The sequence below is a fragment of the Pseudorca crassidens genome, chromosome 1 (assembly GCF_039906515.1).
Source record: "Pseudorca crassidens isolate mPseCra1 chromosome 1, mPseCra1.hap1, whole genome shotgun sequence".
In the NCBI taxonomy this organism is placed as follows: domain Eukaryota; kingdom Metazoa; phylum Chordata; class Mammalia; order Artiodactyla; family Delphinidae; genus Pseudorca; species Pseudorca crassidens.
In genome coordinates, this window is record NC_090296.1 from 44,884,318 (window position 1) to 44,897,382 (window position 13,065).

Here is a 13,065-nt window from a genome sequence, read left to right on the forward strand (position 1 = left end):
TCCCTGGTGGCGCAGTGGTTCAGAGTCCGCCTGCCGATGCAGGGGACACGGGTTCGTGCCCCGGTCTGGGAAGATCCCCCATGCCGCGGAGCGGCTGGGCCCATGAGCCATGGCCACTGAGCCTGCGCGTCCGGAGCCTGTGCTCCGCAATGGGAGAGGCCACAACAGTGAGAGGCCCGCGTACCACAAAATAAATAAATAAATAAACTCTAATAGCACCACAGGTTTGTTTATGGAAGCCACAGATAAACTTTTATATTCTTTTGTTTCTATAATCTTTAATGACACAGGCTGTGCATATACTAAGATGATCTGGCACTCTTCAATGTACAGACGGTAAGCCCTTAGAAGACAGGGTTCCTCCACATTTCAAATTATTTTGATGATAGTGTTGGCCTTAGAAGTCACTGTAATCTCTTTGGGACTACTTCATTTTACAGTTGATCCTCTCCTTTTAGTTAAAAAAAAAAGTGCAAATTTGATTTTTTTTGCAATTAGAGAATAAGTCAATGTGCCATAATGGTAAATAATTTAAGGTAGTCAACTGAGGACTTGGCATCTTAAGATCACACACACACACACACACACGCGATGGTGGATTAACCAACAAGTCTATCTTTCTCATAGGACTCAAAAGGGATTTCAGAATACCCTCATTCTTCAAAAACCTTCTGAACTCTGAAAGAAAAAAAAAAAAATTGCATGTTTTATAAAGGCTCTCATCGTTCATAGTAAAAGAATTGAGAATATTTTCTCTCTCAACATGCCTAGATTACCTTGACAGTAATCAGAATAGATAAACAATATCTAAACCAAAGTTAAAAAGAAACAGAGCATCTGTCTAAAAATTAAAACAAAAAGTGATTTCACTTTGATCAAAATAGGTTACCTTTGATCTTTCTTGTGCAGTTGTTGCCTCCTCAAAATGTACAGTAAGAGCCATAAGCAGCCCCACAAACAGATTGTTTAAGCTAAAAACCTCTGCTGCAATGGACCACTGCCATGTTAGACGAGAAAATGAAAACACCCCCGCAGCAAGGATTCCTCCAGCATATGAGCCAGAAAGCCTGCAAATACAGATAACATGAAATCTTCTTTCCCAACCAAAAGGACCGACTTTCCTTTCCTTTTTGTGAACTGTAGCAGCAGCAACTATGACAGTCGCCCAGCACTATCCCAACACATTAGATGGTTAATACATTACTTCATGTAATAATTCCTTTCAACAGATTTTAATTATGAAGTCCATATATTAACCTATTAACAAACAAATGAACAAACCTGCTTGGTATCCTATGGATTGGATGAGGTTTAGTTCTCAGATGTAACCTTTAGGATTCAAGCCAGTTCAGAAAGCCTGAAGAGACAGTAGCTAGAGAGATAACAAACCTGTGTCATTTTTCTTGCTATATCTAAGAAGAAGAATGATAATGACTGGTTAAGACTGCAATGCGTTTAATTGTAAAAATTAATGAAACGGCAGAATATCTGTTCAGGAACATTCACTTATTGTGGAATGTTTGGATCTAGGTACTTCCTATATTTATCTCCCAACATTTGGCAAAATATGTCTTGGTCACAATATTTGGTGCTTTTAAGATCTTGTAAGCTAGATTCTTAGTTTCTGATGATTTCTTCTTTACACAAGGTCACAGTTAAAAATGATATATCTTTTAAAGAGAAGGATGGGAATGTGAATTTTAGAAACCCAGAAGAATCAAATGCTACACTTGGAAACAAATTCCTCGCCCCCAAATGCCAACAAGAGCCCCACATTTCAAATCAGTCAAGGAAACTGGATCTCAATTCAGAGATAAGATTTGAGACTGGTAGTGTGGCATATCAAACCAAAACAACTTCCTATTTCACTATAAATCTAAAGCTATGAAAATTAAAGCTATTACTGAAAATCTATTGCTTACAAGCATTATTCAGCAAGCATCTCTGTGTCTAATAATTATGATATTATATGGTCCCAGGGCATTACTTTTTAGCTGTATTGCTTTGTATAAAAAGTATGGAGTAACTGCATGGCTTTTAATCAATCTTAATAGAAAAAAAAAAAAGCTAAAAAATTTCAGTATCACCAAACTTGTTTTCTTTGAGTTTCTCTTTACAATTTTTCTGTTTTCTTTCCCTTATAAAAATCATCAGTTTCCTATTTCTTGCAGAGTACCCCATTCTCCCAGTTATCCTGATTCAGTACCCTAAAGTTATTTCTTCCTTCCAAATTCCTTCCCAGATTCCTTTCGATTTGTATTCCTATTGCCTTAGACTCAATTATTTTAATAGTTTCCTAACTTGTCTTATGTTTTTCCAACCTTCTGCAATATAACATCAGATTAAACTTTCTGAAACATACTCTTTGTGAATACTCTTCATCCCTATAGGATAAATAAGAAATGAGTTAGGCTGGAATCCAGGCTCCCAATAAACCAGACACCCCTAGCCACTAATTACCAACATGATCTCCCACCAACTAGTCAAGCTCCTCAAAATTCCCTAATAAGACAGGACTATTCCTAGCTCTGCACCTTTGCTCATGCTGTAGTGCTGAACTGAATATCTTCGCTGCTCCTTTATTAAAACTCTGCTCTTTCCTCAATTTTCTCTTCAATTCCCTGGTTTCTAGCCCATCTCTGCATATTGATAGCATTTAACTGTCTGTAACAATTATTTTGACATTGTTTTTGAAATATGAACTGGAGTTAAACTTCACTTAGATTGGAAGCATCTGGCCCCAAGCACAGAAAGGAAACTTAGCAAATGAGAGAATGAATTAATCTTCAAGTATTAGCAACATTTTAAAGGAACTAAGTTTCAGCTCTCAATATGACTCTGGACAGTCAGCATAAGATGCAAGATTCCTTCCTCTACTTAAAAGAAAGGAAGTGCTCAAACGGAGACATGACAAAAGGATATAGGAGCCAGCTTACAGGGCTCTCATGGCCAAACTGGGCATAACTTGATCATCAAGATAATTATAGTAATAGACTGTAACCCAATGAATAAATAAGAATCTATGAATCTATAGTGATACAAAAATTGGGTGAGAAGAGAAAGTCCATGGAAGGTCAACTAATAACTAATAACTGCAGAAGAAATGATGGAATTAAAATCACCATTTGGCAACTGTCATAACAATAATCAATGGATACCAAAATAGTTGGTAAGAGGTTTGCAGTAACAGAAATATGTACATAGTCTAAAGGTATCATCCTGTAAACAGATTAATTACAAAGGGAGAAATGGTAACTTTACAGTGGCAAACTGGACAGACACAATCTTAACCACATGATCAAAATTGACAGCCCAGTAATGGGACAAACAAACATCATATGCTTCCTTATCTATTGCAATAAAAAGAATACAGCATCATTTCTATGGCATTCCTGCCAAAAATGCATTACCTGAATTCAAGCAAGAGGAAAGACAAACTCAAACTGAAGGACACTACAAAATAACTGGCCCGTATGTATCAAAAAATGTCAAGGTCTTGACAAAAAACAAAAAAAAATCTTGAGGAACAGTTTCAGATTAAAGAGGAATACACAACAGAATAAAAGACATGATCTAGGATTTTCTTCTACTATAAGAACACTATCTGAGAAAATTGGAAAAATTGAATCAAGTCTGAAGGTTAGGTACCAGTGTTGTATCACTGATAATTTCTTTGAGACCTCCACTGTGGATATACAAGAAAATGTTTTTAAGGAACATATCTTGAAGCATTTAAGGGTAAAAGGATACTATAACTGCAGCTTATTCTTAAATGGTTAAAAAACAAAACAAAACAATACATGCATACTCACTGAGTCAAGCATAAAGCGAATGTGGTATACTAACATCTGGGGAACCTGGGTAAAGGGTAGACAGAGTTGGGCTCTTCTTGCCACTTTTCTATAAATCTGAAATTACGGCAAAAGAAGAAGTTAAAAAAACAAATCAGGGGCTTCCCTGGTGGCGCAGTGGTTGAGTCCGCCTGCCGATGCAGGGGACACGGGTTCGTGCCCCGGTCTGGGAGGATCCCACATGCTGCCGAGTAGCTGGGTCCGTGAGCCATGGCCGCTGCTCCTGCGTGTCCGGAGCCTGTGCTCCGCTGCGGAAGAGGCCACAACAGTGAGAGGCCCGCGTACCGCCAAAAAAAAAAAAAAAAAAAAAAATCAGCAAATTTCCAAGATAATTTGCTAACATTTATTGAGTTTCTTGCTAGCTGTGTTTCAGGTATTGCTCTAAGTGCCTTCTTTATATTAATTCATTTAATATGCACAATAACCCTATGAGTAGACGTGATTTGTCTCCTTTTTTCAAATGAAGAAACTGAGGCTCAGGGAGGCCAAGTAATTTTTCCAAGTCCTACGGTAGGTAATTAAGTGGCAGAACCAGGATTGAAATTGTTAGTCTAGCTATTTAGGACCATGACATTATGGGGTAAAAGATGGTTATTTTAGTTTTAATGTCAAATAATTTATTCCAGACTAATGATACATTGTACTTTTACTTGGTTAACTATGCACTCCTTGAGTAAATAGAACAGAACAAAAGTTTTGTCCATTATTAGAATCGTGTTTATGTCTGTTTTATCAACACAACATACTACCAACTTGAATTGTACACACCTGTCAAGATTGATTTTAACCTTTTTTTTTTTGAAAGGGCAATTAAAGTTTAAAACCACCAAGCAGTTAATTAAAGAGAACTGATATGTACAAATCCTCAGGAAGAAAACTCATGACTCACTAATCTACAATGATTTTTAACACATTATTATACTCAGGAAGACATCCTAGTGTTTGAATTGTTGACATTAATTATTGGAATTATGAACTATGTTAACTGCCTTTTCAAATATTTCATAAGGTTTTAGAAACTGAAGAGTAAAGGTAAAATTATCAACTTCAGTGATAAAATTTATCCAGTCACCTTAGACTATTACAGATAGTTATGTACATTAGCGTTTTATTGAAGACTTATCCTACAACAGCAAGGTCTTTATAATTTGAATTTTCCCCACCTGATTTCTGTCCCACACCACCCTCCTGCCAAGGTCAGGATGGTTTTACAACAAATAATCCGTATACTCTTTCATTAGATTTTTCTTGGTATCAGAGAAATAATTTGTGAGACTGCTGAGTAAGGTGATAGAAGAGAAGATAACTGATTATAAAACCAGTAATGGAAATCAAACCTATAATCATGATCTTTTTAGCATCTCAAATGAGCTTGCTTAGAAATCAACTCAGTCTATAGGAATTTGGGTTGTAGTCCTAATATAAATTGAAGACAAAAGGGTAGTGGACCTTTTCTTTTCTTTCGGTTTTGCTGCTTAACATCTAAAATCCTCTCCTATGCTTGAGGGATATGAGTTTATGAGGCAAGGCCCCTCCTATTATACACACTGAAAATACGAGATACTTTTCCAATCCCCCTTGCAGCTAGAGCATTGGTGTATGACCTGGGCTCTGTCTGTCAGAATCACCTGCTCCATTCTTTGAACTGGAAAATCGTGAGGCCAAGAAGCAGGGATGGAGACAGAATCAGACATGGCTGGTGGGATTTGTGCATCATTTTCACAGACAACGACGGCAGCACTTGGAAGGGCAGTGCTCAGAATCCAGGTCAGTGTTGGTGGTGTAAGCTGGGGTGTCTGGGCCCAGAGATGGCAGCAGTGGTGGTTTCACTAGCATATACCTGCCTAGGACTCTGAATATTTTGGGCTCTGAGCCTGGTAATCCATCCCTCCTAGAAATTCTGCAAGCTGTGCAACTTCCTTCTTTTTTTTCCAGTACTAGATTTGAATGTTTCCTTTTGTAAAAAGCTTTATTGAGACATAATTCATATACTGTACATTCACCCATGTAAAGTGTACAATTAAATATTTTTAGTATATTTACAGATATATGCAACGATCACTACAGTCAATTTTATAACATTTTCATCACCTCAGAAAGAAACTCTCTCTCCTTTAACTATCTCCCCCCATCCCCACCCGCAATCTCACTGCCAGGCTTAAGCAACCACTAATCTACTTTCTGTCTGTGAATTTCCCTCTTCTGGGCTTTCTTATAAATGGAATCATAGAATATGTGGACTTCTGTGACCGGCTTCTTTCACTTAGCACAACGTGTTCGAGGTTCATCCAACTTGTAGTATCAGTATCTCATTTCTTTTTATGGCTGAATTAATATTCCACTGTATAGATATACCAAATTTTGCTTATTCATTCTTCCGTTGATGGACATTTGGATTGTTTCCACCTTTTGCCTACTATGAATAGTGCGCCTATACACATTTGTGTACAAGTTTTTGTGTGGACATATGCTTTCATTTCTCTAGGGTATGTAACTAGGAGTGGAATTGCTGGAGCCTATGGCAACCCATTTAATCATCTGAGGAACTGCTAGACTGTTTTCCAAAGTCACTACATAATTTTACATTCCCACTAGCAATGGATGAGGGTTCTGATTTTTCCACAACCTAGTGAACACCTGTTATCTGATTTTTTGATTCTAGCCATCCTAGTGGGTGTGAAGTGGTATCTCCCTGAGATTTTTTTTTTAAAGCATTTTTTAAAAAAACATTTATTTGGTTGCGCTGGGTCTTAGTTGTGGCAGGCAGGCTCCTTAGTCATGGCAGCCGGGCTCCTTAGTTGCAGTTCTCCAGCTCCTTAGTTGAGGCATGCGACCTCTTAGTTGCAGCATGCATGTGGGATCTAGTTCCTTGAGTAGGGATCGAATCCGGGCCCCCTGCATTGGGAGCGCAGAGTCTTAACCACTGCGCCACTAGGGCAGTCCCTCACATTGAGATTTTGATTTGCATTTCCCTAATGGCTAATGATGTTGCACAACTTTTTAAGCACTTATTGGCCATTTGTACATCTTCCCTGGAGAAATGTCTATTCAGATCTTTTGCCCATTTTTAAAATTGTGTTGTCTTTTTATTATTGAGTTGTAGCATTCTTCCCAACTTCCTTTCAATATGTTTCTTTTTTGCTAAACACAGCCAGAGTCAATTGCTTGCAATCAAGAATCCTGACTAAAACAACCTGCCTTCCCTGTTTATTATTTCTATTAAGTCTTCAAGAAAAACTGTGTGAGGAAATTCTGAAAATAAATGCTTAAATGCTTAAAATAAATGCTTGTCAGAGCTTTGTGGGACACGGAAGAGACGGCAGGTATGCTTAAGAGCAGAAAGTTACGCGTGCATCCATAAAGAGAATATACTAAGACATTTTGGAGGCCTCGTCATTTTACTATTTATGTTTTCCATAAAATAAGGTATATAGGCTAAGCCTGTGAGAAGTTCTTTGATTCCAACAGCCTTTTATAAGTCAAACTGTGAATGTCTCTTCAAACACACACGTTTGAACACACTGCCTTTAAAAGGCAGTGTGTTACTTCATACTAAGATTCAGAATCAACCAACATTTACTGACCACGTAACATGTACAAATTAATGGATTAAGAAAAGTAGAGATAATTTGAAACATCTGTTGTGAGAAAACTCCACAGGCTGAGGAGGGCTACATAACAAGGACTTGTAGGTAGCAAATAACACGTAATAATAAACGCTCAGCTGAGGCTGGAGACCGCAGGGGCTATGGATATGCGGCAGTATAGCCTCGGTCCGCATGTCTGTGGAAAGGTCTGCAGCAGCCTGAGCTGGGCCTGGGCAGGCTGGACGGAGCTGGGGTTAGGGGCTTTACTAGGTAAGCAGGACAGAAGGACAAGAGGGAAAGGTGTTCAAGTATGAACCACAGGGTCTACATTGGATGGGGATGGAAGCAGAGCCAGCAGGGGGCTGATGGAGGGATCAAAAAGATGAGCAAAGGGATCTAGGTCTCCATTAAATGGAAGACAAGTGTAGGGGCATCGAGGAAATGAGGGAGCTGAAAGCTCAAGTCAGGCAGGGAGTGGGAAGTGGGTTGGGAAAGGGGACGGAAAATTGCTGAAGGATGGAACAGGCCTGTAAAGTAAGACGACTCTACTGTCGAAAGGAGCCTGTGATGGAAGAGTTTAATAAAGCTGTTCTCAAAATCATACGATATTCATTAAAATTAAGCATTTTTCTCAAAAGACAAGCAGTACATCATACATTAATAAGTCTGCAGGGTGAGCCCGGTGTAGGAAGACAGGTGTGTGGCCCAGTGCCACATCACACGCAGGCTAACGAGGAGATGTGCCCCCCACGTGAGTACACAGCAAGCTGGGTCTGTGACTGGCTAACCCGTCAAAGGATAATGTCAGCAATGGTGAGGATGAGGGGGTTCTGAAGACTTCGGAGGTCTCCAGTTCATTCACTGACTCTGTAGGCAGGCAGTCTCATTATATTGTTCACGGTATACACATGATCTGCGCATGCTTCGTTTCACCTTATTGAGATGAGATAAATGACTAAAGAGCAAGCTGATGTCGAGGATGCTTTTCTGAAGGCAAGTTTCAGGGTTACGGTGAGGCTCAGGATTGGCTTCACACTGTCCACATCTGCAGCCTCCACCCTCTGTTCTCACCCTGGTTCTCTACTAAAATTGTTCTCACTGGGGTCCCCAATGACCATCTAACTGCCAAACACAACAGGCTCTGGGGACCCCTCTGCTGCCCTGGGTCACTCCCACAGCCACACTCATTGAGTTGACATCTGGACCTCACATCCTCTGGGTTTCCTTCTATGGCTCTGGATCTTCCTTATGTGTTTTCTCCAAATGGCTCCTCTTCTTGCATTTAACTCCTTTAAAGCCAGCGTTTCCCAAGATTTCTTTCTCAGGACATTGTTCTCACTCTGCTCTGCCTGGGTGACTTTATTCACCATCTTGATTTCACCTGCCAGCTACAAACTAAAGGAACCAAATGTCTCCAGAAATGCCTCTCCCTTAGTTTTGAACTTACCTTATCCCCAACTTACTGTTGTACCGTCACCACAAAGCCACCCCAACTCTGGACATTCCATAGAACCTCAGTGTCCGTACATGCAAAACTGATTTCTCATCCCCCTCCCTGAAATAATTCCTGCTCCCGTGTTCTCTATCTTAGTAAATTTCATTATCTTCCTCGTTTAGTTATCTAAGTTAAGAGACCTAGGAGTCATCATCAGAGCTCCTCTCCCCTTCTCCCTGCAAAACATATCACATCCTGCCAACTGTACTTCATCAACATTTTAAAAACTCACGCTCTTCTCTCCACCCACATCACCATTGCCCTAGTTCAGCTCATCTGAATCCACACCTCGGGTTCACACCAATACTGCAGCTTTGCGTGCTGCCTGCTTCCAGTGCTAGGCCCACCACTGCCACCAGAGTGAGGGACCTCAAGCATATCTGATCTTGAACTTTTCTGCCTCCAACCCTTTAAGGATTCCTCTCTGACTATCAAGCATATTCCAAGCTCCCCATGACAAGAGACAAGGATTTTCGTGATCTGGTCTCAGTCCACCTGTAGCTTCATTTTTGACATAACCCATTTCGAGCTGTGCTCCAGCAACACTGAATGACTTGTTAAGTCCTTGTGCTCATAGGCTCTTTCTCCTCCACCTCTGGGTTTCTCTGCATAGGAGGTTCTCTGTATCTGGAACATGGTTCTGCCTTCACTTGGCCACTGCCACTCATTGTGTACAACTCAATATGGGCATCACCTTTCCAAGAAGTTTTCCCGAAAGTACTTTCACCAAGACTAGGGTAGTTGCTCCATCTCCCAATTCTCATTAAACATAATAAATGGGTACTGAATAGGTAGATTTTTCTGTATTTCTGAGGAACAGAATATTTTAACTGTAACCTAATCAAAACATAGGAAGGAAACCAGATGTGAGGAACTTAAAACTCTCCAAGAGAATTATTTTTGGATTACTGATACCACTAGATAGCCATGTCAGCATTTTAGCACTTTTTAAAAGGTAAAAGTATATTGCACTTTACATATATGTGTATTTGTGTATCCCATATAGAAAAGCTATATGACTTTTTGAAAACTAAATGTTTATATATATATATATAATTTCAGATACACTTTATCTTCAGTTTTTAATGCTCTTCAAATATCCAAATAGCAATGGTTTCTAATTACCGCAACCTAAGTCCAACCATCTCTAGTAATGCTTTATAAAATAACTTATGCCATTACTTAGAAATTATTCTTTTTTAATTGTAAAAAATCGAAAGAAAAGATGTTTTGGTAGTGGAGTAAATTTTGTTTCTTTTAAGGACCATGTCCTTTATCACTGCTGTTCTTTACTGTTATAAAAGTGATGTTTTAGTAACAAATGCGATTAAGGGAAAAAAACTAAAAGATTCATTGTATTTTGTTACGTTGATTTTTTAAAAATAAAGTGAGGTCCATATGGATATATCTTTCAGAAACTAGGGAATAATCATTGCATCATTCTGTACTTTAATTCAAGTGTTTAAATATTCTTTTGGTAACAGTATAGAAATAATAATTTACTTTAAAAGTTTTTTTCATATTACTTGATTTATTCCTTGTCTGTAACACAAATATTTCAAAGCAAAAAATAAAATATGGAAGGTTCACAGTTACTCATATTGCCTTTCACACTGATGTGTAAAGAAGATCCCTTACAGTTTCTCAAACTTCTGTGAAATTTCAAACGAAATACCTCAAAGTTTCCATTTTATGTCTTTTTGAGGCAAATATCAATGAACCATTCATATAAATAAGCCACTGCGAATTTGAGATAGAAAAAGACATTAAATGTGCAGAAGACTTATCTAAGTGATGCTGCAAAAATCACATTGACAAATATGTCTGTAGGTGAATCTGGTCTTAAACTTTTTAAGCAAATAAGATGACTTAGCGGGACTTCCCTGGTGATCCAGTGGTTAAGAATCCACCTTCCAATGCAGGGACACAGGTTCAATCCCTGGTCAGGGAACTAAGATCCCACATGCCACAGGGCAACTAAGCGCACGCTCTGCAACTACTGAGCCCATGCGCTCTGGAGCCCATGTGCCACAACTAGAGAGCCCACATGCCACAACTACTGAGGCTGCGTGCTCTGAAGCCTGTGCACCACAACAAAGAGCCTGCACGCTGCAACGAAAGATCCCGCATACCGGAACTAAGACCCGATGCAGCCAAATAAGTAATAAATAAATTAAAAAGAAAAGATGACTTAGCAAGCACTGTTTTAAATCTGTTTATCAGTTTTTTAAAAAATGGCATGAATTCTATGAATCTACTGAATACTTTTTTTAAAAAACATCTTTATTAGAGCATAATTGCTTTACAATGGTGTGTTAGTTTCTACTTTATAACAAAGTGAATCAGTTATACATATGTCCCATATCTCTTCCCTCTTGCGTCTCCCTCCCTCCCACCCTCCCTATCCCATCCCTCTAGGTGGTCACAAACCACCGAGCTGATCTCCCTGTGCTATGCAGCTGCTTCCCACTAGCTATCTATTTTATGTTTGGTAGTGTATATATGTCCATGCCATTCTCTCACTTTGTCCCAGCTTACCCTTCCCCCTCCCCGTATCCTCAAGTCCATTCTCTAGTAGGTCTGTGTGTTTATTCCCGTCTTGCCCCTCGGTTCTTTGTGACCATTTTTTTTTTTTTTTTAGATTCCATATATATATATATATGTTAGCATACGGTATTTGTTTTTCTCTTTCTGACTAACTTCACTTTGTATGACAGACTCTAGGTCCATCCACCTCACTACAAACGACTCAATTTCATTTCCTTTTATGGCTGAGTAATATTCTATTGTATATATGTGCCACATCTTCTTTATCCATTCATCTGTTGATGGACACTTAGGTTGCTTCCATGTCCTGGCTATTGTAAATAGAACTGCAATGAACATTTTGGTACAAGACTCTTTTTGAATTATGGTTTTCTCAGGGTATATGCCCAGTTAATGGGATTGCTGGGTCGTATGGTAGTTCTGTTTTTAGTTTTTTAAGGAACCTCCATAGTGTTCTCCACAGTGGCTGTATCAATTTACATTCCCACCAACAGTGCAAGAGGGTTTCCTTTTCTCCACACCCTCTCCAGCATTTATTGTTTGTAGATTTTTTGATGATGGCCATTCTGACCGGTGTGAGATGATATCTCATTGTAGTTTTGATTTGCATTTCTCTAATGGTTAATGATGTTGAGCATTCTTTCATGTGTTTGTTGGCTACTGACTTCTTAAAGCCTCTAATTAATCCATCATCTGTTTTGATTGCTGGGGCCTTTGTTATGAGTTGGACCAATTATGAGCCTTCTCGATGAAGGGTTCCCCAAAATGAGTGATTAAACAAGTTAGTTGTAATCTAACTCTTTTGGGCAATAATTCTAACCAGAACACACATTCTGCATTTTTTTTTCCCCTGAAAAGGCTACAACATATATTTGTAATTTTTTGGCAGAGTTAGATTATATAAGTAGAGTGAAACACTATGCATAAATAATGGTACATGAATTGGTAGTCCAAATTTCTGGCTAAGCAATATTTCTTTCAAACATATATGAAAGGAATATCTAATCTGATATTGTTATTTAAACATGAGTTTTAAATGAAATTGTTGTCCTAAGCCCACAAAATGAGCTGTTTGGAATCGTCCATAAAGTCAAATGTACAGATGGAGTATACATATAAGTACCTCCCAAATAAGACAAAACAATTGTCATCTATCTGTAGACTAAGTATGAAGGGTTTTTTTCCCAAAGAAAACTGGCATAATCAAAAACACCATTGTGTTTTCACTTAGCAGTCAAGGAGGCCTACTTTCAATTTTCATTTCATTCTTTTAAATAAATATGCTTAAGTAATTATTATTTTTTTAAAAAGCAACTAAGGAATTAATGAATTTATTTACCCTTAATATGCTAAAGTGACATCTTAAAATTAGCTCATTAAAATTAAAAGATGTACATTTTTCTACTGAAATTGATGAACCTACTTCAACCACACTAATAGGAAGCTGGAGGGAAAAAAAGGGGAAATTCAAGTGAGGTTGTGAATAAAATGAGAACTGTTTTCAGCAGAACTCACTAATAAATGGCAAAATAATCTAAACTGTTTTCCACTTGAACTAAAGAACACCTCATGATAAGTTATATAT

At 38.5% G+C, this 13,065-nt stretch overlaps 1 protein-coding gene across 9 annotated transcripts in view; it reads right to left on the minus strand.

Moving 5' to 3' along the window:
* The window catches only part of TMEM260 (transmembrane protein 260), a 61,266-nt gene that overhangs the window by 33,218 nt on the left and 14,983 nt on the right, over positions 1-13,065 (minus strand). For 8 of the 9 annotated variants that reach the window (XM_067734698.1, XM_067734717.1, XM_067734695.1 and 5 more), the window contains exon 4: positions 890-1,067. In XM_067734698.1, coding sequence (XP_067590799.1) covers positions 890-943 — 54 coding nt within the window. In that variant the 5' untranslated portion in view covers positions 944-1,067. Of the gene's footprint in view, positions 1-889; positions 1,068-1,281; positions 1,373-13,065 lie in introns of all 9 variants that reach the window. The other variant, XM_067734703.1, reaches the window with a different exon arrangement.